Raw genomic sequence first — 26,243 nt, forward strand, 5'->3', positions numbered from 1 at the left:
TTTTTAAAAAAATTTACTTTTTTCACTTTTTTACGACTACATTTCACCAAAAACTATAATTTCAAAAACTATGTTCAAACACAACTCCAACTCCAATTTCAAAAATTCCAAAAAAAATAAATTTATTTTTGATATTTATGACGAAATGGCACCTAAATATTGGAAAACATTTTCGTCATACCAGACACGCACTAAGTGCAGCTGTTTGATAATCATTAAACGGGCACTAAAAACTGGTGTAATTTTCACGTGGGACATGTGGTACTGTCTTTTTAGCAGTCTAATTTGACAGAACCAGCCACACACCAGTGGGACCCATTACTCGTATACATTTCAGAACTCAAAAAGAGATGATATTTATTTTTGGGTTGTGTTTAGTACTCTTTGTTTCATATTGATGTGGCTATTTTTTATTTTGGCAAAAAAATAATCTTTTTTATATTTGAAAATAATTCGATACCAAAAAAAATATTCACTTTATTTGAAATTTTTAAAGTTGGAGTTGTGTTTGGTAATAGTTTTTACAAATAATATTAAGTTATTTGAATGTACTTTTTTTTAAAACCATGAAATATGATTTATACCCACAATTTCTATAAACTAGCAAAATCACCCAAAACAATTCATAAAAATCAGTTGGTTGAATCAAAACAAGCGATTACACAATCTACTTATGGCCTTTGGGATGTGGTTAGTTACCGACATAGAAATATAAAACAATTACATAAAACAATTACATTCAATCTATTTATTGTGCAGAAGATAACCGAAATAGCGTGAGAATATTTTATTTTATTAATTAAAATCATCTACAAAATACTTGGTCAACTATGTTTAAATATTAATAATTATAATTAAATAACATGACAAGTGTCATTTATTTACTTGTTGGGTGTAGATACCCGATGCGGATAATTTTACCGGAAGAAAACAAATTCTTCAATCAAACGATGCAATAAATTACCATTAATATATCATCATTCATAAGGTTTGAGCACATTTGTTGTATATTTGAAGCTAGAAAGATTAACTTTGTTATGCGGACAATCCCACCTTGCAATTGTACCCCATAAGAACCTAACAAGAACTAAAACAAATAGTTTTAAACACTACCAATACTAGAATAAATGGGGTTAAATTTATAAAAATAAAAAATTTAGGGTAAGATTTGAAAAAGGAAAAACAAAAGAAAGGGTCAAAACAGAAAGTGAAAATAGTGAAAACAAGGTTTTGGTTGTTTTCCAAATTTCATTTTGAAATTTTCATGATCAAACACTAGTTTTCAAAAAAAGTGGAAAAAAAAATCCGGAAAAAAGTGAATAATTTCCATGGCCAAACGGGTCGTAGTTTGGACAAAGAGTTAATGAGAATTTTTTAAACACGTAAACTTAATTTACATAACATATTGAAAGTACGTTATTCTCTGTCATGTGATCTTGAACATGTCATGTTTGTTATAAAACCGTATTGAGAATAAATATAAACATTGAGATTACAAATAATTTACTATAAAAATAGGCAAAAAAATTTGACACCGGCAAAAAAATTTGACACCAGCAAAAAAATTGTACTTGATACAAGAAGAAATTAATGAACTATCAAGGTGAGAAAATTACATCTCCAATTACTAACAATCCACCTTCAAGTTAAGTCGGGAAGCTCATCAAGTTAGTTGAATTTCGAGAATTCAATTGAATTAGATCTTATTTATTTCTTTTTTCACATTATCATTGTATTTAAATCGACTATAGCAATTATTTAACTTTTTTTGTTCAGGTTATCATCAACTTAGTTCTTTTTGGTATAATGGAAACAAATTTTAACAAATCATTCATAAGCATTATGACTTTAAGTCCACCAGGAGAAGAAATTCTATGAGCTATAGAGCAATATAAAATTGTCTCTACATGACCTATAAGTCACAAGTTTAAGTAAATCTATATGTCACAGGTTCAAGTGGTCTATAAGTCACGGATTCGAGCGATAAAATTCGCCACTGATAATTATATCAGGATAAACTGCCTAAATTACATCCTCTTGGATGAAATCTTCCTCGAACGTTGCGTGAATGTTTCATGTAGATATTTTTATCAAATGGTTTGAACACTTTAGAATCGAATCCACTTTCTCAATATATTAAGGAAGAAAATAATGTCAATCTGTCATCAACCAAAGAAATGGGGATCAAGGGAAGGAATATACTAAATTCCATTCCATATACATACATAATTACATATACAGAAAGCACCATCTAAATTAAAGAATTCCCTTAATCTTTTTTGGGAGTTCTAAAATTCAACAAAAAACTTTATTCTGTTATATCCCTGTGTTTTTCAACCAAAAATATAAATTTTAAATCTTTCAAGAGAAAGCAAAGTGGCTTAAGAAAAACAAAAAACAAAATAGAACACAAGAAGTGGTTAGCAGCAACTAAACTTATTTTCTTTTTCAAGCTCACACTAATGGTCTCTTCTCTTCATCTGCAATATTTTCTGGTGATAGGTTTGCCTCTTTGTGATGACTTCTCCTAGTTGTGTTATCCGATTTCACAGCTCGTGGGGGAGATTTACTGTCAGGCAAGAGCCGCGAAACAATTCCCATCGATATTAACAGCAATCCGGAGCAATGTTGTTCGGTTAGTGGCTTAGTAAAGATCAAGTATGATAACAACAATGTCACTGCCTTTCTTGCTGTTGTTACCTGTATGGCGAATAGATATTTAAGCGTTTCTTTCATTTTAAAAAACTAGAATTAGAGGATTAGACAATCAAAAGATTTACCATAGCAGTAGTGGCAGCCCCAAAAATAGCAATGAGTGATAAAACTGAAATTTGACCAATAAACGTGGCCATTGCTTCGAATACCAAGACCCCATAAACATATGGATGCTGCAAGTTACACAACAAATGTGAGTCTAATTATAACTTTCCAGCAGCCAGACGAAGAGAAATTCAACGTGTTCACCCAGAGGAAGATTATTATCAATATAAAGGTTTTAACTTTTAAGTGCAGTGTTATTTCTGACACCAATTCACAGAGTTCTACATAATTAATCATTTTCATTTACTAAATCTGTGTATATAAAAGAGGTAAATAACTAAGGATCAATTGAATATGGCGCATGCTGGTATAATGGTTGCTTCATTCTGTTTCACATTAAGTAGTTCTTACTGCACAAATCTGCCAAAGATTAAAGCAAATCTGTTGAGGAATGCCCAATTGAGTGAGATGTTTCTCTAGATCAAACCATTCGAAACGAATGTATTTTCTCAATTCGTTATTTTCCATATCTCAGGACAGACGAATAAAACAAGTGAACAAGGTATAGTCTAAAAAGAAACAGTAAGGGATTTCTTTGTTAACCTCAGAACACGATTTCCATGCAACAAAAAGTTCTCCTGTTAGTATCATCGGCAGAAGTAGAACAGGTGCGCCAACAACTGTTGAGCAGAATAGCATCTCCATCTGATAAGTTTTAGTGCAACAATCAAATTATTAAGATTATTAATACTTGACATATAACAGGTGACTTAATCAGTCATGTAAGCACCTGAGAGGTATCGGAATTCATGGTAAAAATTGCTTCCTGCAGATTACCAAGAAAAGAGTCCATCACCAGAGCACCAGTAATCATAATGACACCGATGATACTGAAGTTTGGAGAAGTATTGGCATCTGCTAATGTGAAAAATATCAACCCCCCAACAAAAAGAACGGCCGAGACATATTCTTGAACCGGGTATTTTCTCCTCAAGCTAGGCATAAAGGTGCCCACTACCATTACTGGTAGTACCTATACCCCAAAAACGAATGTAGCAGAATTAGACCAATGTAAAGTACTAAGACATCACATGTTTGTAATGAAAAAGTATAACAAGTAAGTTTTTAGTGATTATTTAGTCTTCTTCATAATATACCTTAGTCGATTTGAACATGATTTGTGCTGGATAGTTTAGATAAGCCAAGGAGCCCTTTGTTAATCCATGAGAACACATGAGTACAACAGCGAGCTTCACATAAGTTTTCCACGGGTTCACCATTTGCTTGGTGGTGAAACCCTGTAAACGTATGAGAAATAGATATACAAAGCCTTGAACAAAGGTAAAATACCACCCATAACTGAAACCAAGATTGAGAAAAAGTTCGTCACAAAAATAATAATAATCAATAATTATGTAATGATCAAGGTGAAGAAAATAATTAAAATTTGAAGGAAGACAGTAGCCTACCTGAATCCTAGTCGATTGTATACATACTCCTGCAAATTGCAAATAAGAAAATTCAAGCATTTACTTTCCATTGCAATATGGAATCTGTCTAAAAACTGAGTCAGAACAAAATTAAGCCTAACAGGCTAATAGAAGAGACAAACATCATAAAAACAGCACTGAATATCAAAGGATTCAAACATTTTCTGGAAAATGGTTTCCTCCATACTGAACACACCCTAAATCCATCATAAGCACTGTTAAGGAATACACTTATGATTTGGAAGCAAAGGTAGAAATGAATTATAATAAAAGTTTCACATTAGTCAACTAAACAAGAATTACACTAAGAGTCCAATCTAAGATTTCATGTCAGTGTATGCAAAATACCAACACTACACGCACTATGCAAGAACAATTTCGCCCCAATTCCAAACTAGTTAGGGCCTATCCATTTCGCTTTATTTAGATCCATTTCATCCCATTATCCTATAATTTGAGGTTCTCTAATACTAGAAGCTCTCTACATTTCCTACTGACATACAAAAAGATTCCTAGCAACACTCAGCCCAATGTAAGCATAGTATTAGAACTAAGCCTTATCTTAACTAGTCTGTGTCATCTATATACATTTTTTGCTTTTGTTGTGTTCTGTCTTTTCGCTAAATCTGCATGAATTCTGCTACCTTAACCATACCCACATACACATAAAATGACAGCAATGAAATGCCAATCTCAGGCTTTATTTGTAAAGTCTCTATTCCTTGGTAATCAAACCCAAAGATATATAAACTAGGCCATGCTTGACTAGCCAAACAGACAAATGACCTCCGCCTCTCTTTTATTTCTCCCGCATTTTTTTTTTGTATATGCCCCAAGAACCCGGGGCGGAGCTAGAGCATCAGAATGAACCTAGTAGCTTTTGCTTAGACCGTGTATTTTTATAAGAAAATCCATTAAATATGTATAAATATATAATCACGAACCGAGTAACTAAGACAAGCTATGACTTCATGCCAAGTTCAGAACCCATAAACTTTAAATCCCAAGTCCGCCCCCGTCTAGAACAGAAGGATATTAGCAACTATGGGACAAATCTCAGGGTCAATGTAACATTAATTCAGTGATGAAAAAAAAAAGTTGTACAAAGAGATTTTCATATAAATGCAAAACCATACCACATTGATTGAAACAGGGAAAAGGAAAGCATGAAACAGACCTCACATAAGCCATTAACGAGATAACCAAAGAAGAAACCAGAAGAGCAAATAAGGAATTGTTGCCATTTGGGTCTATCAGATAGTGAAATCCCAAACAAGAACCTTGCTTGATCATCATTCTTCATCTCCTCAAACACTGACAAACAAAACAGTTAAAAAAAAAATTGGAACTTTGTAGGAATTCAAGAAAGAATCAACAGCCCATCAAACGAAATAGTTAATAAAAATTGGAACTTTGAAGAAATTCAAGAAAAAATCAATAGCCAAATAGTTGCATGATACACTCACACTTGAACTGAACCCGGTTAGAAAAAGAAAGGCACAGAAGCAATACAAACAAAAGAATGAAAAGATTCAGTTTCACTTTGCAACACAAGAAAAGTATCAGAATTTTGGCTAGACTTGTTACACAGTTTACCTCTAGATGTTCTGTTTCCTTTTTTTGAGGTCTCTCTCTGCCTTTACTGGGTTTAATTCTAGTAAATGAGGCCCTTAAAGGAACAAAAAAAGGCCCTGAAAGTGGGAGGAAATATGGGAAGAAAGGTGATGGAAACAAAGTTTACGTGGGCATACCTATGGGCTCTTTGAAGCATTACTAGATTTTCATGGAGTTGATAATTATTTGTGGATGTTAAATGATTTATTTATTACTACTATTTTATCGTGTTCACACTATAAATAGAAATGACTCTTTTTCTAAAATGTCAAATATTTTTCCCTTTCGCTATAACTTTTCCACATATTTTAGAACGATTTAACGATAGAATTTGAAATTTATATTAGTGTTTATATAATTTCTACCACAAAAACTAATGTTATGTCTCAATCACACATAGTTGAAGTTCATTATATGAATTTTCACTGTCTATGTTGCTTCATTTTGACTTGCTTTACTTTAGTCGACTACGAATTTACTTGGCACTAACAGTATGAGCAAGCCAATAGACGAAGTTACTACTATTTATTAAGTTTCTAATGACCTAAATTTCTTTCAAATAAATTGAAAAATCAATGTCAGAATTAACATTAAAATTAAAGGTCTTTACATTAGTACTTTGAATTTAATCATTTTATGGGGTGGGAGGGAGATCAGTTGATGAAAATTCGTCTAAGGCTATTCCTTGGTTGCTTTTCAGGCTGTTGCAATTGAGCTCCCTTTTTCTCTCTCAAGAATTATCCTTAGTTGGAGGATCGAATTGTTTCACCTGAAACAACACAAAGGGAAATTATCTCCATGTTTTCAAACTAAGAATAGAAACCCGACTTAAAAGTTTATATTAATTCCACTTCATCCTCCTGTTTTCTTCTCTACAGAATTATCGTTAGTTCTTTTTAGGGTTGGTTTTGTTGGGGGGCGGGGGGGGGTTGAGAGGAGGATTGTTTCACTTAAAACAACACAAAGGGAAATTATCTACGTGTTTTCAAATTAGTACATCATAATAAGGAAAACAGGAGGATAAGTGCAACTAATGTAACGTTTTAAGTCAAGCTCAAGCTAAACAAACTCTATTCATTGAGATCAGAATAATTCTTGACGGTAAAAGACTAACAAGAGAGATATGCATGTTTTTGTAGAATAGAGAACCTTTCGGTTTCGGTAGATTGTATTTTTGTAAAAGCTCTATTCAGAGTGCATTTTAATTAGTCACACTAATAAATTTTGGATACCGAATACGTAAAAGTAAGAGAAAGTTGGTGCATTCTAGGTTCCTCGCCTTATTACTTGCAAATAGAGTCGGGCTGCAATGTAACTTATGGGTTCACATGAATCTTATAAGTTTTACTCAAATTTGTCGATAAATTAAGAAATGGATAATATCTAAAATTATTTGATTGTAAATTTAAATTATTATTGTATATTAACTCATGATATATATAGCTAGGTGTTGGGTTAAAACAACCTGACTTAACATTGTTTGATATTGTCCGTCTACACAATTTTTTTAAAAAGCCTCACAACATTAAGAATATCTTATCCGCACACCCTATATATGTAACTTCTTTTTACCTAGCTCTGTGAGCACCCAACAATTTCAACACCTAGATTTATAGATTTGGAGATTCACTATGTGACAATCACATTATCCTGAATATTTATGATCACTAAAGCGGACAAGCTTCTTTTGTGTATGCATCTTCAAACTATGGATAAAAATAGTTATAAGAGTGCTTTTCTTCCAGCTATTCATATGAAATTTTATTCGCATGCTTAAACAATTCCTACCCTTCAAATCTTATCCGCCTCTCTTTCTAAACTCAAGTTTCCATATCACAATTACTTACTCATAGTATCTAAAGTCATTTTCTTTCGCGGTGGTTGTCTTATTACTTGGGACTTGTTGAAATTATCAGCAGAATTTTGTATGTCCCTTTCTTGGGTATAGGGAGCAATGTACGTAAGTTCAGGCCCATTAATTTATTCAACTCTTTGGCATTTTTCCATTATAGTGTGTCACGGCTCTGTAACGGTCACAAATCACAATATATATTCATTCACAGTCGTCCTCTTACTTGAAGTTTGGTGACAAATTTTAAATGAATTTATGCACCGAGCCACCGATGGTGAAATATTAATATACCACCCCCGTTATTCGACAAACTTTTACGTACATATAGTAATATATCTGCACAATCTATATCTATATATAATATAAAATTAAAGCCGTATATAAGGTGATGTAAGATCTATTTATACCTCCATTAATCTTTATCTTTTTTCTCTTTTTTTTTGAATTTTAGTTGAATTTTTTATGCATAATCTACTAACTAAATGGCTTAAAAAAGCCTCACAAAATAAATGTTCATATCAGCCCACCTAGTACATGATCTTATTGCTAATTAACTTGGTTAGCATTAAAAGCAAATTAGGCTTCTTCACTCCTTCACCGCGGGTGTATTCGTGCACCATTTTTTTTTTAACCGTTGTCTTTTCTTTTAACAATTAGTACCATATTGACTCATAGACAATTACACCTCAAACATTTTGTAACTGAAACGTTAATTACTAATCCTCTTTACTCAAACGCATCCTCTATTAACTTTTTTATATGAGTTATAACCTTTCCCTCCTCCTGTAACATTACAGATTCCTTCCCCTCCGTTCTCTTAAAAATTTCTAGTTCTTTTGTAAATTGTTATTCAATGTTATAGGTTCTTTCTTTTCTTCCTTTCTTACTTTCTTTATTTTAGCTAGATTTTGTCTTTTGTGATATGTATTCAAGATCTTTTCCTACGTGTTGGTTATATGTATTTGAGACATGTTCCAACTAGAAATGCTATAAAATTAGAATATTATATCAAAACTCTATAATAAATATGAGCCAATCATTTATGTGAAAGACTATTTGCAAAGGAGATGGAGTCGCTCTTCAAATTTTGACTGCCCATTTCTATGAAGGTGGAGCTTCATTTCTCGGCATTGTGAAAGTCACAATATGTCTCCTTACAAGCTCGTAAAATGTATGTAAAACTTGATGAAGTACAGTACTATTCAATTGTATTTTTTATTCTAAGTGTTGTGGCTAAATCTTTCAATATATGACAGAGAAAGAGGAGGAGCAGATAGGTCGGGAATTCTACCGTGAGATATTTTTCAGTGGCAATGAAAGGGAGGAGAAATGGAATTGGGTATGGTTTCTATTTTTGAGTTGGAAAACAAAGAGCTTGACGGGTTGAGCTGTTTTTTATTTTTATATGCTTCTTTCTTTTTCCTTTCCCGATACAATTAAAACAATGAAATTTTTTTATATGAACCAAAATAATGAAAATCCTCTGCATAAATTGAGTGAATTTTTATGGCAGCAAATATTTTTTCTTGGCACTAAAATTATGGAGTTCGTATGACGACTATCATAACCTCTAATCAATTCAAAAGATTATTCAGTGAAAAAGGAAAAGAATGGTTAACTCGATTCCACCTTTTACAAGTGTTCTAACCAATTATATTGTTGTATATATTATCCTATATCATCTAAAAATCATGTTGATCAATTTCATGAAATTCATTTTTAGTTATTGTGATAATTATATTTTGAGTTCAGAAAAAAAAAATGAAAAGATAAGATGTCAAAAAATATGTAAGTTAAAGTCTGTTTTATATTTTCAGTAGCCTAAAGTGGTTTCACTTTTAATTACTCAAATTCTTACTCCATGTTTTATATATAAGCGTAGCTTTCTAAACTAACCATTTTTACAAGTTTAAATTTAATATACTTTTCACAATAATAGTTTTTTTTTTCCTGCGCTGTAGTTCCCCTATTTTTATAGGGTTATATTTTCATGTCCAATTATATAATTTTTTTAGCATTTTATGGGGTTATATTTTTCATTAATCACTTCGTAGTTTTCATTTAAATATCACGTTTATATTTTGAAATATTTTTAGGTGTAATTCAATTAGCTTATAAATATAGTCGCCTTCACTTTATTAGGGATTAATGACAGGCTATCAGCTAAGTATGAACCTTTTTGAGTCTTTATTTGCATGATTCTTTTTTTTTTTTTCAATATCCTTTGTCATTTTGTTTGTCTATGTAAATAAGAGAGTTAAAAGGTTAGATATAACTTCGATTTTCTTTATAAGAATTAAGGTAACTTGAGTATTTTTTTTTTCAATCGTTAGGAAGTCGTACTTTTGCAATGAATCTTTGAGATACAATCTGAAAAGTTGTCACATATCATTACCAAGTACAATAGAGCACACATGGATTCTAAATTCATATATGTTGCATCATTAGCATTTTTGTTGTATGTGCTATTTCGACATCATGAGTTTATAATAAATTGTTTTTTTCTCGATTAGACTACTTAATTGATTACTGATCAATTTATATCGTCAAGAGAAAAAGATAAGTGTTACTCACCAACTTAATGTAAAAGGAACTCTTATAGAAAGTAATGATTTTCTTTTATTTTTTAAAAACATTACTCCATTACATAGATTATTCAACAATATTTTACTTTTAAATTTTTTATAATGTAAGGACTCCAACAATTTATTCACTCTCTATTTTAAGTTCTCATGCGTCACGGCCGTTTGGTCAAACTTTCAAAAATTACTTATTTTATAATACTTTTTTTTTTCAAATATGTCAAAAATAAGCACTTTAAGAGAATAACAGTTAGAATTTAGACAAAGTATTTAAGAAGCGCTTTCTAAACTGTTTGTGTTGGGTCACCTTAAAAATTATTATTTGAATTGACAAATGTTGTATTGTATTTAATTAAGGTAGACAAATGAGCATAGAAGAAAGACAAGTTAAATTATATACAAACTAGTTAATTAACTCGCACAGATACTTATTTTTGTAATAAAGGTTATATGTTTTACAGTACCAAAAAACAACAAATATATAATCTTAGACAAACATATGGGAAAAAAAAAAAATTTAAAAAAAAGAAGAAGAAACAAATGCATAAGAAAATAAAGCAAAATAACTAATAACTGAGCTTATGGTTGGTCATTCAAACTTGCTAGTGGTTGGAATAATTTAAAATTAAATTAAAGTACAAAGATAAAAATAGTTGTGTCAAAATAAAGCTGGCTTTGTGATACCCCTTCCAGATCAAAATAAGTGAATTTATGAGGTGCGGCCACACTCCGTAGGAAAGTTAATTTAGTACACTTAGAGGTCATTTGATAATAATGTTCGTTGGCTTTCTCCAAACTTTTTTTAAAAGTAGAAATAGTCAGAATTTTGAAAACACATTAGATAGAAAGGGTAACTTTGGAAAAAATTAGTTAATAATCGTTTGGGCCTTGAAAGTTCCTTTACTTTAGATTAAAGAAAAAGTGCTAGAAATTCACTTATTTTGAACCGGTAATATTTATAATAAAATTATAAAGGTACTTTGTGGATCATAGACCCCTTTCTTGGTTCTACCTTGAAAACTTTAAAATACCTTTTGTTGTCTCCTCTATCTTTGAGGATTTATCGTTGATGTAGCTTGAAGTGGCATATCTCTCTCTCTCTGAAAATCTATTCACGTGCATGCAATTGTAAAATACTTAGGAGTAATTTGATTTATGAAATAATCTTTACAAACATATACAAATACTATGATTATTTTTAACTCAGATTCATTTCTCTTTTCTCTTCCGTTAAGTGGTTTGTTCTTAATTTTTAAGTTATATAGGAGCAGAAATCATATATTTTATTTTGTATTGGAAACGCGTAAACAATGAATGGTTTCCGTAAGTTATATTTTTCTATCATTAGAGTATAATTCAACATTTCTAGAATTTTCTCCTATTTAAAAGACAAGATAAAATAATTTACTACACAAAATGAAAGGTTTAGTAAGAAATTCAACATTTCTAGAAATTTGATAAAAGGTTTACAACACAAAATGAAAGGTTTAGTAAGAAAGCAAAAGTGAATCGTCCATTTTCCCAAGTTCATTGCATCAAATTGCATGATTCCCTTCCTATCTTTTTTCTTGACCTATTCGGATTCTTTTCCCTTCATTCTCTTTTTTCCCTTTCTTACTTCCCTACCCATTTTTCACTTGTTAAGTAGATATGTGAAGATTTAAGAACAGAAGTTACATATTTTAAAGCCCTTCCAAGTTTGTAAGTATGAAGAGTCAAAGGATCTTGCATTGTGTGATTTTATTAATAGAAAAAATGAAAATTGCTTATCACATTGAAGTTAATTAAGACTTAATAAATACCTTGAGTAAAAACTCCATATCCCGATGAAGTGAGCACATAAATTCATCAGAGAAACACAAACATACGAATATATTGATCAAAGCTTAGCATTTGCTGAAATCCAAATAAATCAAGCAAGAAGATCATATTCGATAAATTTAACCCTAAAAACATGTGAAGATAACGCTTAAAAAAAATAAAAGGAAAACGGAAACATTCTTCTTTTTTTTTTTTTTTTTTTAAAATTTCAACGGGATGTCGGAACCCACATTTGAGCCTCGACTAAGTGAAGGTAAATGGAGAAAAAAACGATATCATTCCAGCGCAAAGACTCTATCATCCAAACGGGACTTATCAGGCACGAACATCTGTTTACTATTTACACCTAAGTTTGATATTCATATTTGTGAGGAAGGATGACGGGTCTAGATTGGGAAGCATAGATCTATAAGATACATATGTGGCATAGTGAACGGGAGAAATATGAAGGAATGAAAGGAAGTTTGATGGTGGTATAGATCGAGAAGAAAGTCAACAAAAAGAGATGACTGTTCAATGAAGTGGCTGCAACCGAATAGGGATGTCACACAAGTGCTGAAGTAGTAGGATTAATTAATTGGAAAAATTTACAGTGATAGTCTAATGATCAAGAAAACCATTAAAAGAAAACTGGGACTTTTGGGAAATGATTAGCGTAGCATTGTGGCTTTCATCAGAAGAAGGACATATGCGTAGCATTGCGGCTTTCAACAGAAGAAGGACATGCCTATTTGGAAATTACAAACGGTTAGGGAAACATTGTGTCTTTAATGCATGCTGTGTGAACAGGTGCTATTATGTAGGAGTTAATGACATGACTCTTGGGTTATTTCTAATATTACATAAATAAATAAAAAGGGTGAAAAAGTCAAAAAATTGTGATAAAAGATAAATATAATTAGTTACATAGAAATACATCACCTACTTATATATTTTTTTATATATATATATAGATATATAGATAATTGTGTAATTTTTTCTTTTAAGGACAATTTCGTCTTTGAAAAGGTTAATTCTGCTTATGTTTCCATTTCCAGGAAGCGGTTACAAATTTTTACTTTCTTTCCCTATAGAAATACTTTGTGTCATTACTCAAAGGCAATTTTTTTTCCTTTTCAAAAGTCTAGTCAAAGATCTTAACTCTCCCAAAAAGTACACTTTTATTTGTGAAAAAAACACAAATAATTTTTTGAAAAAAACCTAAAGCAAAAAGTCTTTTGATATAAATCCTTACTTGCAGTAAACAAAGTTAGTGCAATTCTAATTTCTAAGTCTTTTAGGGATGCCAAACAAAGTTAGTGCAATTCTAATTTCTAAGTCGTATTACCAGGGACTCTACTCAAGCTATATAATGCACCGAAATTAGGACCTAAATGGCAAAAAAATTACCATTAGCATTATGTTTGACATTTTTATGTGATTTTTCTTCCAATAGGCATGAGTAAGTTGTTATCCATGTCCACTTCAACGTGAATATTATTTCTACGGTCCTCGATGGACTGTGTTTGATCAATTCATTGTACGTTTCTATTTTTACATAAACAATTTGTTACTTTAGATTTTGCCGATGCTAGGAGTTATTTATAGATAAATATGACTTCTATTTTATGCCCAACAAGTTAAAAAGAAAGAAAGAATGAGTAGCTAGCAATTATTTCTTCATCTTACTTTGAAAGTTAGCAAGATATATATGAACAGCTTCCTTTTTTCTTCATTCAACATGGTATAAAACTAAAATGGAGTATTTGATATTAGGCAGTTAGGTAAATTGCAAGTTATAAGCTATGACTAGCAAGAAGATGGAGTACTAGAAGAAATGAAGAAAAAAGAAATGTTCCTTGGTCTGTACTTTGCCACTATCTGAAGCTTAAGAGCCAAAAAGTCATTCGTATTATGCAATCTAAGAATCTAACAAATATTAGAGGTATTTATAGCAAAAAGAAGAAGTTAAACATCTTTTTCACGTCTGCAATCTGCATAGCTAATCGAACTTGTCTTTTACTAATATTTAGACCAGTGTCAATGGAAACCAAATACAAAGAAAGGTCAAATACACTTTCATCCCTTCACTTTTCACTTGGTGAAAAGAACCCCTTACATTTCAAATTACACCTTGTGACCCCCCACCAAATGCAAGTTATCATAGAATCGGTAAAAATCTCTTTAAAAAAATATCTTGTTGAAGGTGCAATTTGTCCACCTTGAAATTACTCGACATAAAGGGTGTGTTCAGTATGGAGGAAAACTTTTTCTGGAAATTATCTTCTAATTTTCTCATGTTTGGTTGGTCAAAATTTTTATAAAAGATTTTCGTTAGAAAAATGTCTTCCACAGTTCCACCCCATCATCATAATATTTATCTAGATTATATACAAATAATTTTAGAATAATATGTTATGCTTATGTAACACAATAAAATAAGTAAGAAACTCACTTATTTCATGAAAAACATTTTTCAACGAAAAATAATTTTGGCCAAAAAATTTTTCGTACCGAACACACCCTAAGATGAAGGAAAAAGAGAGCGGGTTACGTGAGCAGGTGCAATAGTATTTTGTACCATCTTACAATTCTTGATCCACCTCTAACTAGGAAAAGGTGTGGACTAGCCAAGGAGAGTGTTGGTAGGAGAACGTAATAGTGTCCCGTGTGATTTTAAAGGAAGATATTATATAAGCTCATATGAAAGTCAATTTTGTTAGTTATACATCTATTTTTGGCTACAAGGGCTATTAATTGGGAATTGATTTATGCTGTACACTTTTATTAGTTTGGACTTTTGGCTAGAGTACCACAACATTTCCTCCTAATTGTTGGAGGAAATGAAGAGTACGTTGTCAAAAGAAAGATAAAGATATATTGTTGAATTTTCTACATCGGCTAGTGATGGATTAATTGTCTTTTTATGTGATCTTTGACAATTTTTACTTTTTGACCTATTTTAGGGGTTGAGTTACGCTCAGTGTTCATTTTCTTATCATGGTATCATTTCCTCTTGGCTTGAAACAAAAAACTCTCAAAATCCCCTGAATAAGTAAGGCCCCGTGATTCCCCAAACCAGCGCACGAATCATCACACACCACCAACCAAGCATACCCATCCCTATTCTGTCTTCACCGATGTAGGACCCCATCTTATATTGTCCATGCTCCAAATGTGTACCCTTGGATGCACGGCGGAGTGTTGAGTATCCCGCATCGATAGGTGATGGGATTAATTGTCACCTCTTGGATTAGCTTTTCGGATTGAGGTTTAATGTCCATTTTTTTATTTGCTTAACCCTGTAAAGAAAGACCAGGATGCAATTCTTTCCAATTTGATATCCCTATTTTTGCATGCAATGATTGTTAACATTCACTATCAAAATCACCTTCTTATGAGATTGGATGAAAAGAAAGACATTAGCAAGCGATCAACTAGAATTTAACATAACTTGATCCAGAAATGGAGTACAACCAAAGTTCTCTTCTAATTCAACATTTCACCATCCTTATTTCTCTGAGGGAGAGAAAAAGGAATGAATTCAACACTAACATCTCCAATTCAAAATTCATCTAGATCATTTCCACAAGGTGGTCTCAGGCATTCTAGCTAGCCATATTATTCTTCTGCCAGCAACAGAATGACAAAAACAACCTTGAGAAATTGAACATAATGCTTCCCTATTTCCCCTAAACTCCCTGTTAACTATGCTATGTTATTACCATTCCACTGCCATGCAACTACACACACTGCTAGCTGAAGATGATATCAGTCAGGAGCTCATTCATCAAAGATGCAAAGACTTCAACTTCCAATTCCAATATCAATTCTTGTTTGTCTAACTCTGTGTTCTTCCATTCGCCTCGCCTATCAATGGCCCGAATGTAAGCCATCCTGTTTCCTTGCACCTTCCAATCTAACAGTACATCGATCGGTTTCCCATTTATCCAGTCTTTTGCTACTTGCAACAGCTTGTTCTTGAATTCATCAAATTCATCACCTCTTGTTTGCTCTTTTGAATGTTCACAGGCATTGACAATCCTCTCCTTAAAGAAATCAAAGAGTAATTTCTCCGCTTTTAGTTTTAAGCTGTAAGATGGCATTGAGGCTTTCAATTCTTTAACCAAATCTAATGCATTGTTTTCAACTGTCTGTTTGTCCTCTTCTTTTTCTTCTTCCTGATCAACTTCAGTTTCCGAGGAATTGGTGAGTATGGATTCACTCTCTGATTCTGATGATGTGATTCGTTTATCTAAGTTTAATGGTTCCAGTTCAGTGAGACACTCGAATCGTTTGATCTTCTTGATGAGTTTCTTGGTAGTTCCTGATACAATATATTAAGATCTTTAGTTTGAATAACCTTATAGGAAATCAATCTTACATTTTGATACCCCTGTAACGTTTAACGAAAAACTGGCTGGCTCTGACTACCTTGCAGAGCAAACAAAATATCCCAAATTATACCGCTTGTATGAACCAACAAACTTTCGATTGATTAGTGATTTACCTTGGACACGACTTAATCTATGCTGGAAGGGTGAAGAGACCTCGTCTTCATCATCAAATGGACAATCCAATGTAGACACCGGACTAAACTGTTCTTTCTCTTCATTTGGCCAAAGTTTCTGTAAAATAACAAGGAAAATAAAGAAATCTTTGAGGATTAGTTTCAAGATTAAACAAGTAAAAAACCAAATATTGGAAGCAAAGCTTTTACTAATGACATTTTTATTTTATTTTTTTAATTAAAGAAAGATAAAAGACAATAAATGATCAAAACATAGGGGGCTACAGATCCAGCATATCTCTTTACTGTACTATGGATTTTGTTTAATCGCTCTCAAGATGCTAACCAGTATGGCCCCTACCTTAGCTAGAGTGTCAATATAGTTTCATAAATGCTAGTGTCAATATACTTTAGTCACTTGAATTTATTTGTTAGTTCCACTTCAATGGGATGTTGACAATGAGGAATTCTCACTTTTTCTGAAAAAAGGATCCATCTTCCTATCACTAGAATAAAAGAAAAAATATAGAAGAAAGAGGGGTAAATTTCTCGAAAGATCGGTCACTCAGCCTAGTGAAATTAACTACGTAATAATATTACTTATCTTATTTTTACATTAATAATAAAGTCACTCAGCTTATAATCTGGTTTCTAAAAAATAACTCTTACTAAAAAATGAATTTTCTCCACCAGAATCCGACTTCGACAGCCCAACAGAATTAAGAGTTTGTTTGAATAAACTTATGACTTTTGATTTATTTTTGTTATTTTGGCTTAAAATAAATGCTTTAAACACATTTTTGTCTAACCCAACACTCCAAAAGTGCTTAAAAGTACCTAAAACATAGACCCTTTCTCTTATTTCCCCAAAAATTCATCGATCAAAACCATCCTCTTTCTAGAAAATGTTACCTTAAACTAGATTACTAGAATTTTGGAATCTTCATTAAAAAAGTTCCCCATCTCCCAGCGTAATTTCTTGAAAAAGGGGGAGATAAATAAAAAGTATAGGAAAGATATGGTCAAGTTTTATTACGAGGAAGTCAACCATTCTCTAAGGATGTTTATACCGTAAGCAATGGACACACACCCCTAAGTCAACTTCACTACTAGACAAAGTATGTGACTTCTGTCTACCCATATTGAAATTATTATTTCCAAATAAAACTACCACCATGAGCAAATCCAAAAGAAAAATATAAAAGAAGTAGGAAAAGGGAATTTCAGATCAATAACATGTTACTATTTTATTTTGAGTGACTAACTTATTGACTAGCGTTTATAGAAGCTTTTATTCTGAGGAAACATATAACCAATTTTGAGCTAAGGTCCAAGCATGAAAGATAATTTGAAATATTAATGTTCTCACATGCTATTAAATATTATGTTTTTTTATGTCCAAACAACCAAACTATCACCTTTTTCCTCTTTCCTTCTACGTGAAATGATTTGCAAGTTATTTAAAACATACCCTACGGCCTACGCACGACCGACACAAGTTCAATGTGATGGAAATCATATCTTCTCATAATTTTAGATTGCCACAATTAAAAATGTGTCTAAAGTATTATTGTGCCAATAATTAAAGAATTTTATATACGAAAAAATCTACTCCGTATTTTCTTTTGAAGAGTTAACATAGATCTAATTAAGTTAATCGAACTCCTAGTACTACAAAAGATTGTAGTATCTTGATTACTACGTACTACATTATACGAGAACTTAAAAACTTATCTTCAACATCGGGTAAACCGGTAAAGAGTTTGTGGATCACTAGATATATAAATTTGAAAGGACAATAGAGTTGTTTTAGTAGAAATAACGTTTACTGTTAATCTTTTGACTTTATTTTTGAAAAATAATTCTTATCATAGAGTTCTATATTTTAGAGATGAAACTTCATGCAGTAGCTATTTTCTAATTACAAAGCGGGAAATGACTATTTGTGAATTTTATATAATAATGGAACTAACTTTACAAATTTTAGTATGAAAAAATAACATTTTCATTCCTGGTTTAATGCAATCAACGAATTGCTAACACTGAAAAAAAAAAAAAAAAAGAAGAATTGCTATCTACAATAAAAAATGGTGAGGGTCAAAGAAAGGGGTCCCGGGTATTTTTGGAAATACAATAAATGCAGTAGTGATCTGCTGTCTCGACTACCACGAAAACAATGCTAGTCTAACATACAGGGCCGTAGATCCCGCTAGTCGACAAACACGTAGCGGGATCTGCGCCGTTGGATCACCTGATTGTAATTTAGATATCAGTATCGAGAAGCATGTGATAGGACCCCAAAAATACCCCGCACGTGTACTCTCCATAGTTACCCCCAGTAGTTCCACCTGTTTTCGCTCCTTCCTTATCGCTGTGAAAATTCATTTCTCTAGAAAATTCTCATTTTACAAATATTAGTTCAAATTTCTTACACAACCTTTTTTTACTATATTTCAAAATTTTGAATTCACCAAGACTTAAATTTTACCTTGAGAATCGGACTTTATTTAATATTTCTAAGTTGAACAAGTAATTATACCTCTAATACTTACTAAGGTTTGTCATCATTTTAACCTTTTTACACTATTTTAATCCAAATACCATGTTCAAAAGTTTAAACTGATTTTACCGCTACAATGTAAATTCAAACTTGAAACCTAACAAAACTTACTAGGACTCTAGGAGTATGTACAAGAAAAAATTCTTATGCTTGAAGTACTCACGTTAAAACACTTAGTATAACATTCATTAATGATCATCGTTGCTTTATTAGAAGCTAGTAGTAAGACTTCTGTCTTGCCGCCCTCTCTAGTAATAGCTTCTAAAATTATGTTTTACATAACTAATAAATAACTAGGTTAGAAAGGAGGAGGAAAGTCTCAACTACCACACTATTACTGTACCAAACACATACATAGATTAGTTGATTGGCTCGACGATACTCACAATGATACCAATACTATCAAGAAAAAAGTAGCTATTATGTTGGGATGTCAAAAATTAAGTTTAACTCACACAAATAGAAGTTTAATAATTTGATAACTAGCTTAATAAGTTCAGTTTGTTCTTTTCTACTTCTGTTGATTATGTAAAGAAAATATGGTTGGAACTAACAATGCAAGTAATATGATACTCTTAAGGAATCAAAGAAAGAAAACATGAAATTAATTTATTTTTTTTTTAAAAAAAAAAAAAAAAAACTGACCTTTGTGTTAGGAGAGTTGGTAGTGCTACCATGACTACTTATGGTTGACTCTTGAGAATCATCACCGGTAGTTGCGCCAACTCTTTTGCTGCTAATCACATTCTCCGTTGAATTAACCTCCGAATTACCACTTGAAGTTTGCAGTGAATTATCACCACTTGAAGCAGTAAAATCACTATCTGTCCAACTATTATTACTCTCACTTTTACTCTTACTCTCAGTCATTGAGCTAACAACCGGAGAAAAAACAGGCGGTTTTAATTCCTCTTTATCTAACCGGTTAAACGAAGTCCACCAGTAAATCTCCTTATGATCACCTTTCTTCCAGAAACTTCTTTTCAGTTTCCTGGAAATACTCCTCGGAAAAATCGTCTTCATCATCGGCTTCTTCTTCTTATTGGACGATGCTCCAAGGTGTTTCACGGCGTTAATCACCGCCACAGAAGCTTTCTGAAATGCAGAAACCTTCGTTGACAGCGGTGATAGTTTCTTCTGAACTTCAGGTTTAATATTTTTCTTGTACAGTGCTGGTTGATACTTGTTCTTCAGGTCGATTTCGAGAAGAAATCGAACTGTAGTACAGCATTGCCTTCTAGGATATGATCGAAAACCGCTTGATGAGCATGAACTCAAGTCATCTAACAGGTAATCTTTTAGCATCAACTGTTTTGGCATTGGTTTCATCAATTTCGAATCCATAATAATCAAACAGTGGTAAAAAAAAAAAAAGTTGCTAAAATTTGAAATTTAACAGACGAAAGTGTTGAGGAAATAATAGTAGAGCATTGAATTAGAAAGGACAGAATGCATATGGAGAAGCTAAGTTTAGTAAAGACAGAGAAAGCTCATTGAGGAAAGCTGTTAGTGTTTTGCAGCTTTTACTGATTGATAACAGTGCAAAATAGTGAATGAAAATTTAAGAGGGGGCCAATGGGTGTAATTTGAAGATCTCAAGAAAAAAGATAAAACAATTGGCTATAACTGGCAAAATTAAGGGGGTTTTTAGGACAGAAATGGAAGTTGTAGTAGAAGTAGAAGAAGAAGCATGGATGCTTCTTGTTGAGGTTTTTTGAATCTCAAGTTTGATTAAATTAATGGTTTTAAAGATTTGAATTTAGTTTAATTACTGAAACTAGCTGGTGATTTGATTGCAAATCTCAGCTTGTTGAGACTTGGAACTGACCATTGGTTGACCTTGTTAGATTTAAATATTGTGTGATTTCTTTCACGCGCTTAAGATGTCCTGCGCGTGCAGCGACTATTCTGCATGGCATTAAATGTCTACTGAATTGTTTGCACTATATTGTGTTTTGAGAACATGCTGGGAAATTTGCTACTGATGGAGGAAAAAACTACTGTACACATCTTGCTCTGAGTTTCAGTTTAAACCAAGGCCATATAACAATAACAAGTTAACAACAATAACATCAGTTAATCTCACAAATGGGGTGTGAGGAAAACAGAGTGTAAACAGAATTTACTCCTAACTTGACAGATAAAGAGGTAAACCTTAGGCCATGACAATGTGAAAAATATTTATACGGACAAATTATTCAAAAATAATTGATATCGAAGAATAATTTGGTAATCTAAAAAAGGATGGGTAATATATGTTGAAACCAATATAATTAAATGTATTATATAGAAAAAGAATTATAACAATGGAGTTGACGATGGGGCAGATTTACAATTCTACATACGAGTGCGGCAAAATTCAAAAGTTTCTGCCCAAGTTCTGTATTTGTGTTAAAAATGCACTAAATATGTATAAGTAATTTATCTAGCACTTAGTAAACTGTATGATATAGAATTCAAAAGTCATAAACTAAAAATCTTGGTTCCACATCTGTATTCGGCCCAAGACCAACTTGCACACATTTGAATTAGGTTGTAGCACCAAAGGATACAGAAGACGAGGATGACTTGGTTTTCTAAAGATCTTCATGGCTACTTAAATATTTTTGATAAAACCCCAAATTTAAGATGAATTTAAGCAGAGAAGGGTTCCTTAGATCTTTCAAGTTTGACCCGAATTGTCTTAGTTAATGACCCGAATTATGTTAGATTTAGTATGTCATTGACATTCCCATTGACAGAATTAGTTGGTGGATCTGCAAATACAAGTTTGAAGGAAATTATTTTGTTTGATCCACATCTTTTTGTTGACTTTCTGTCCAAATTAAAAGACCTAGTTCTTCTTGAGCTTTGCCTTAAACATTATTGACTTTCGTATCTCAATTTCTAATTACAAGGATAGAATTTTAAAATGAGAGTTGCTAAATTGCCATACCAATTTGACCCAAATTTGGCCACACTTATGTAAAAACCACCATAACCTTTATTGTATAATTTTAAATCAAGATAAACTTTGAGAAGAAAAGATAAAAATGACATTAAGTAAGCATAAATTATTAAATTTGACCTAAATAGTCATATGAATTTACCCCATTTGAGCCATTTTGGCCAAAATAGTGTGGCAAAAAGACCTTATTGTTTTAAAATTGAGCTAAAAAAGGCCAGTATCGTACTGACAAATGCTAAAAGAAAAGCATAACAAAACTATTTATCTTCATAAATTTCATCAATACCTAGCTACATTTGTGTATATAACAGTTCATCTTTCTGACTATTAACTCCATGTGTGACTAATACTTTTGAAGTTTTATTGCACCCAATAAGTTTGTGGAAGTTCTCGACATTGGAGTAAATTGATATCAATGATATTGAAAAGTCCCCAGTATTTAATTAAAATTCAGTAGAGACGATGAGCGGTAAGTATAACAGAAGACCTTTTATCTATACATACACTATTAGAAATCCTTATATGTACGATGGTATGAGATATTGTGTTGTAGAGAAATATAGCAGAAGAAAAGTAAATCGGAGAAACCTTCTGCTAGCCCAAGATCGTAATTAAGATCGGAAGATTCAACTAAAGAAGAGGAAGCTATGAAAAGGAGATTTTGATTATGGAAGAAAGACTTTCTTAAATTGGCTTAAATGACTTACAATTGGGGTTGGTTTGGCTTGATTACAAATGCCTAATGTCACTCCTATTTATACTTGTCTAGGGATGCTTCTAGATATTATTCTAGATACATCCATAAGAAAAATCTAATCATCTTTATCTCCTACCACTACTCTAGAATATCTAGATTTTTCTTTAGGATAATTATCCAAGATCCTACACTAGACTATTCTAGATAATTCTATCCTCAACTATAAATATCTAAGTGTCTAGAATTTCTAGACAATTCCTAAATACAATATATATCAAAGATATTATATTATAACTTTCTAGAAACTCTTTTAAATATCTATGATATTTTTGTTCTTCCAAAAAATTTACTTTAATTTTTCACACTCCCCCTTAAAGTAATTTTTTGGAAGCTATCCCGAACTTGTCGTGGAAGAACTCAGATGAATCTTTTGGACGTGCCTTGGTGAAGATCTCAGCAATGTTTTCCCGACAATTCTTCCTTCTTCAAATGATGATGGTTTTCCGCTGATAATTGGGCCTCCAAAGAAACATGAATATGCCTTGATAAAATTTTCATCTCTCGTAGCGAGCGGTCTTGCCACTATTTCTTATTGGCCTTTGCGAACCACGTGAATCATCTTCATCTTTGAATTTTACATTCTTGAGTTTCCGACTCCCCTTTCTCTTAGCTCCTTAACAATTGTGTTATATGGAGAAACACCGAGTCGGTGACGATCCGACCATTAATTTCCGCGAAGACTTAGCACTACCGTAGGATCCACCACTAGAATCCTTTTTCGGCTCCTCAATGAGCTTGTTTGTCGGCTTCGAGCATCCGAGAACCATGTTATCGTCTCTCCATATGAAAACGAGCCTTCAACGTCAACCTCTTCATTTATTTGACCGCCGCTTCTCCATACGCTTTCGTATTTGATCGAGCTAGTGATTGAGTCCGATATGGCGGATGATTGGCCGAGACCTCAACTTCCACTACGACTCCCTCAATGCTTTCTCTAGAATGGTCACCATTTTCATATATAGTTTTAGAACCTTCGTGCTCGGGTTCTACTTCAACATCCTCCACGTCCGACTTTTATTACTAATTTTAAGATCTCGCTTCGTTGATTTCCTCGATAGCGACTACCACGTCACTAGTCCGAACGTCATTGGAATCTTCTTGCTTTTGATGACACCGTGTCTTCCTTCTCCACGTAATGGACCGTATTATATCCGAATCCACGATCCGGCCTCTTTCGAAATTGAGAGAAGCTAAGGCATCTACTGCTCGAGTCTCAGCTACAAAGCACCTTCCCCAGTCTTCTTCTTCTTGAGCTCTCTCGGTTGAGCCATGTAGCTTTCCTTGGCTCGGCAAAATCTTTTTATGTGTCCTACTTCACCACATCGATAACATTTAATAGTCTTCTTGCCATTATTAGAAGACTCTTCCTTCTGTCTTGGCGAGCTTGACCCCTCATGGAATTGAGAATGTGTCATCTCTCTTGAGCTACTTTGCTTTGGTCTTCCTTTAAAATTCCTCTTGTAAGCTACAAGAGCATTTCCTTCCCCTTCTTTGATAGACACACTAGCCATCTGTTTGGCTAGTAGCTCCTGTGATGACAACAAATTCTCAAACTCCTCCAAGGATGGTTGTTGAGCCCATCCTTGAATTGATGTAACAAAAGGAATATATTCGGGCTTCAGACCACGAATGATAATTCTTCTCATTCGTGCTTCAGAGATAGCCTCATCCGTATTTAATAAAGAAATCTCTGAACATAAGTTCTTAATCCTCAAAAAGTACTCGGCAATAGAAAGATTACCTTGAGTGGTGTTCGCCAATTCATTCTCCAGTATTTGCGGTAGGGCTTCATCCTTCTTGTTGAATGTACCGATCGAGGGTCCTCCATATCTCATGAGCTGATTTGCACCTAATAATATGATCAAATAAGTTGTGAGAAATGGACCTCTTTAGAATGAACTCCGCTTTCGCATTAATCTGCTTCCATTTCTTGTATGCGTCGCTATTTTTCGGTCCGTCAATAGGAGGACTTGTGTAACTACCATTAACAACATCCCACAAATCCTCTCCCACAAGGTATGACTCCATACATGTCTTCCATACCTTGTAATTAGACTGATTCAACAACTCCATCCCAGTCCATTAACACGGCCGCTCAAATCCATTTAGAGAAACTAGTTGAATCTACCACAAACCCGATCTTGAAATAAAATCCAAAAAGCCAACTTGTGGCTATGGCTCTGATACCATGTAGAGAAATATAGCAGAAGAAAAGTAAATCGGAGAAACCTTCTGCTAGCCCAAGATCGTAACTAAGATCGGAAGATTCAACTAAAGAAGAAGAAGCTATGAAAAGGAGAATTTGATTATGGAAGAAAGACTTTCTTAAATTGGCTTAAATGACTTACAATTGGGGTTGGTTTGGCTTGATTACAAATGCCTAATGTCACTCCTATTTATACTTGTCTAGGGATGCTTAGATATTATTCTAGATACATCCATAAGAAAAAACTAATCATCTTTATCCTACCACTACTCTAGAATATCTAGATTTTTCTTTAGGATAATTATCCAAGATCCTACACTAGACTATTCTAGATAATTCTATCCTCAACTATAAATATCTAAGTGTCTAGAATTTCTAGACAATTCCTAAATACAATATATATCAAAGATATTATATTATAACTTTCTAGAAACTCTTTTAAATATCTATGATATTTTTGTTCTTCCAAAAAATTTACTTTAATTTTTCACATGTGTGATCTCCAATAAACAATGTAACTTCCCTCTGTGTGTGTGAATTTATGAAATATTATGTTAATAAAAGAAACAGTTATTTCAGAACTCTTCATGTATATTTCAAATATTTCAAGTTGGCCGCTACTCCGATTTACTTTTGACAGTTTTTTCTAAACGCAACACGTAATACTGATTAGATAGGAAGAAAAATATAATTAAACTAAAAGTCGCTCATCAAATCGTTTAAATTAATGTAGTCTATGTATAATGGTTCAGAAAAGTAAGCGGTAAACCCAAGCTGTGACTATTTTGCTAAAGATCCCAATTAGAAAACTCAAAACTTTTTGAGTCCTAAAACAACAAAAAGGGGTAATGGAGGGAGTAGAAATTTTTACCATGTAACTAGTTATCACAAAGACGAACCAGTGTAAAAAAAAAGCGGAATGGGTTAATGCGGAATGGCAAAGTACTTGAATTGAATAAATCAGTTAAATGCGTGAACTTTGATTTTCTTGCAATCCAAGTATATCAAATAAAAAAACTATAAATATTTTGACAAATTTTACGGATTGAATAGATAATATTTTCACGAGCTAATACCATCTATTATTCTCAATTATGTCAAAGTATGCATGTGTCGAAAACACAGTGATCTTTTTAGTTCTCCTTTTTGTTCTTTTTATAGGAGT

The 26,243-nt window shown here is 32.6% G+C and overlaps 2 protein-coding genes across 4 annotated transcripts; both read right to left on the minus strand.

Annotated features, from left to right (window-relative positions):
• Positions 1-2,178: 2,178 nt before the first annotated feature.
• Positions 2,179-6,035, minus strand: LOC132030455 (UDP-galactose/UDP-glucose transporter 2-like). 3 transcript variants are annotated; one of them, XM_059420097.1, is made up of 8 exons: positions 5,847-6,035; positions 5,428-5,564; positions 4,230-4,258; positions 3,918-4,119; positions 3,551-3,793; positions 3,364-3,465; positions 2,781-2,888; positions 2,179-2,700 (listed from the first exon to the last, which is right to left on the minus strand). In XM_059420097.1, exons 2-8 carry the CDS (start codon positions 5,551-5,553, stop codon positions 2,455-2,457), a joined length of 1,056 nt encoding a protein of 351 aa, XP_059276080.1. In that variant the 5' UTR covers positions 5,554-5,564; positions 5,847-6,035; the 3' UTR covers positions 2,179-2,454. The 3 variants fall into 3 exon arrangements, with proteins under 3 accessions (XP_059276080.1, XP_059276081.1, XP_059276082.1); XM_059420098.1 differs by lacking the exon at positions 5,847-6,035 and adding an exon at positions 5,717-5,824; XM_059420099.1 differs by lacking the exon at positions 5,847-6,035 and having other exon boundaries at positions 5,433-5,710.
• Positions 6,036-15,757: 9,722 nt separating this feature from the next.
• On the minus strand, positions 15,758-21,004 carry LOC132030456 (uncharacterized). The gene is made up of 3 exons (XM_059420100.1): positions 19,814-21,004; positions 16,609-16,726; positions 15,758-16,425 (listed from the first exon to the last, which is right to left on the minus strand). The coding sequence occupies exons 1-3, from the start codon at positions 20,510-20,512 to the stop codon at positions 15,854-15,856; spliced, it is 1,389 nt and encodes a 462-aa protein (XP_059276083.1). The 5' UTR covers positions 20,513-21,004; the 3' UTR covers positions 15,758-15,853.
• Positions 21,005-26,243: the final 5,239 nt, after the last annotated feature.

Source organism: Lycium ferocissimum, chromosome 9 (genome assembly GCF_029784015.1).
Source record: "Lycium ferocissimum isolate CSIRO_LF1 chromosome 9, AGI_CSIRO_Lferr_CH_V1, whole genome shotgun sequence".
Classification (NCBI taxonomy): Eukaryota; Viridiplantae; Streptophyta; class Magnoliopsida; order Solanales; family Solanaceae; genus Lycium; species Lycium ferocissimum.

Excerpts from the sequence above, each read along its gene's own strand:
- LOC132030455 (XM_059420097.1), bottom strand. The coding sequence starts at position 5,553 with ATGAAGAATGATGATCAAGCAAGGTTCTTGTTTGGGATTTCACTATCT. Across the intron at positions 4,259-5,427 it reads TCGTTAATGGCTTATGTGAG|GAGTATGTATACAATCGACT; the intron begins GTCTGTTTCATG and ends TGCAATTTGCAG. Across the intron at positions 2,889-3,363 it reads CATGGAAATCGTGTTCTGAG|CATCCATATGTTTATGGGGT; the intron begins GTTAACAAAGAA and ends TGTAACTTGCAG.
- LOC132030456 (XM_059420100.1), bottom strand. The coding sequence starts at position 20,512 with ATGGATTCGAAATTGATGAAACCAATGCCAAAACAGTTGATGCTAAAA. Across the intron at positions 16,727-19,813 it reads CCAACTCTCCTAACACAAAG|AAACTTTGGCCAAATGAAGA; the intron begins GTCAGTTTTTTT and ends GTTATTTTACAG. Across the intron at positions 16,426-16,608 it reads TAGATTAAGTCGTGTCCAAG|GAACTACCAAGAAACTCATC; the intron begins GTAAATCACTAA and ends ATATTGTATCAG.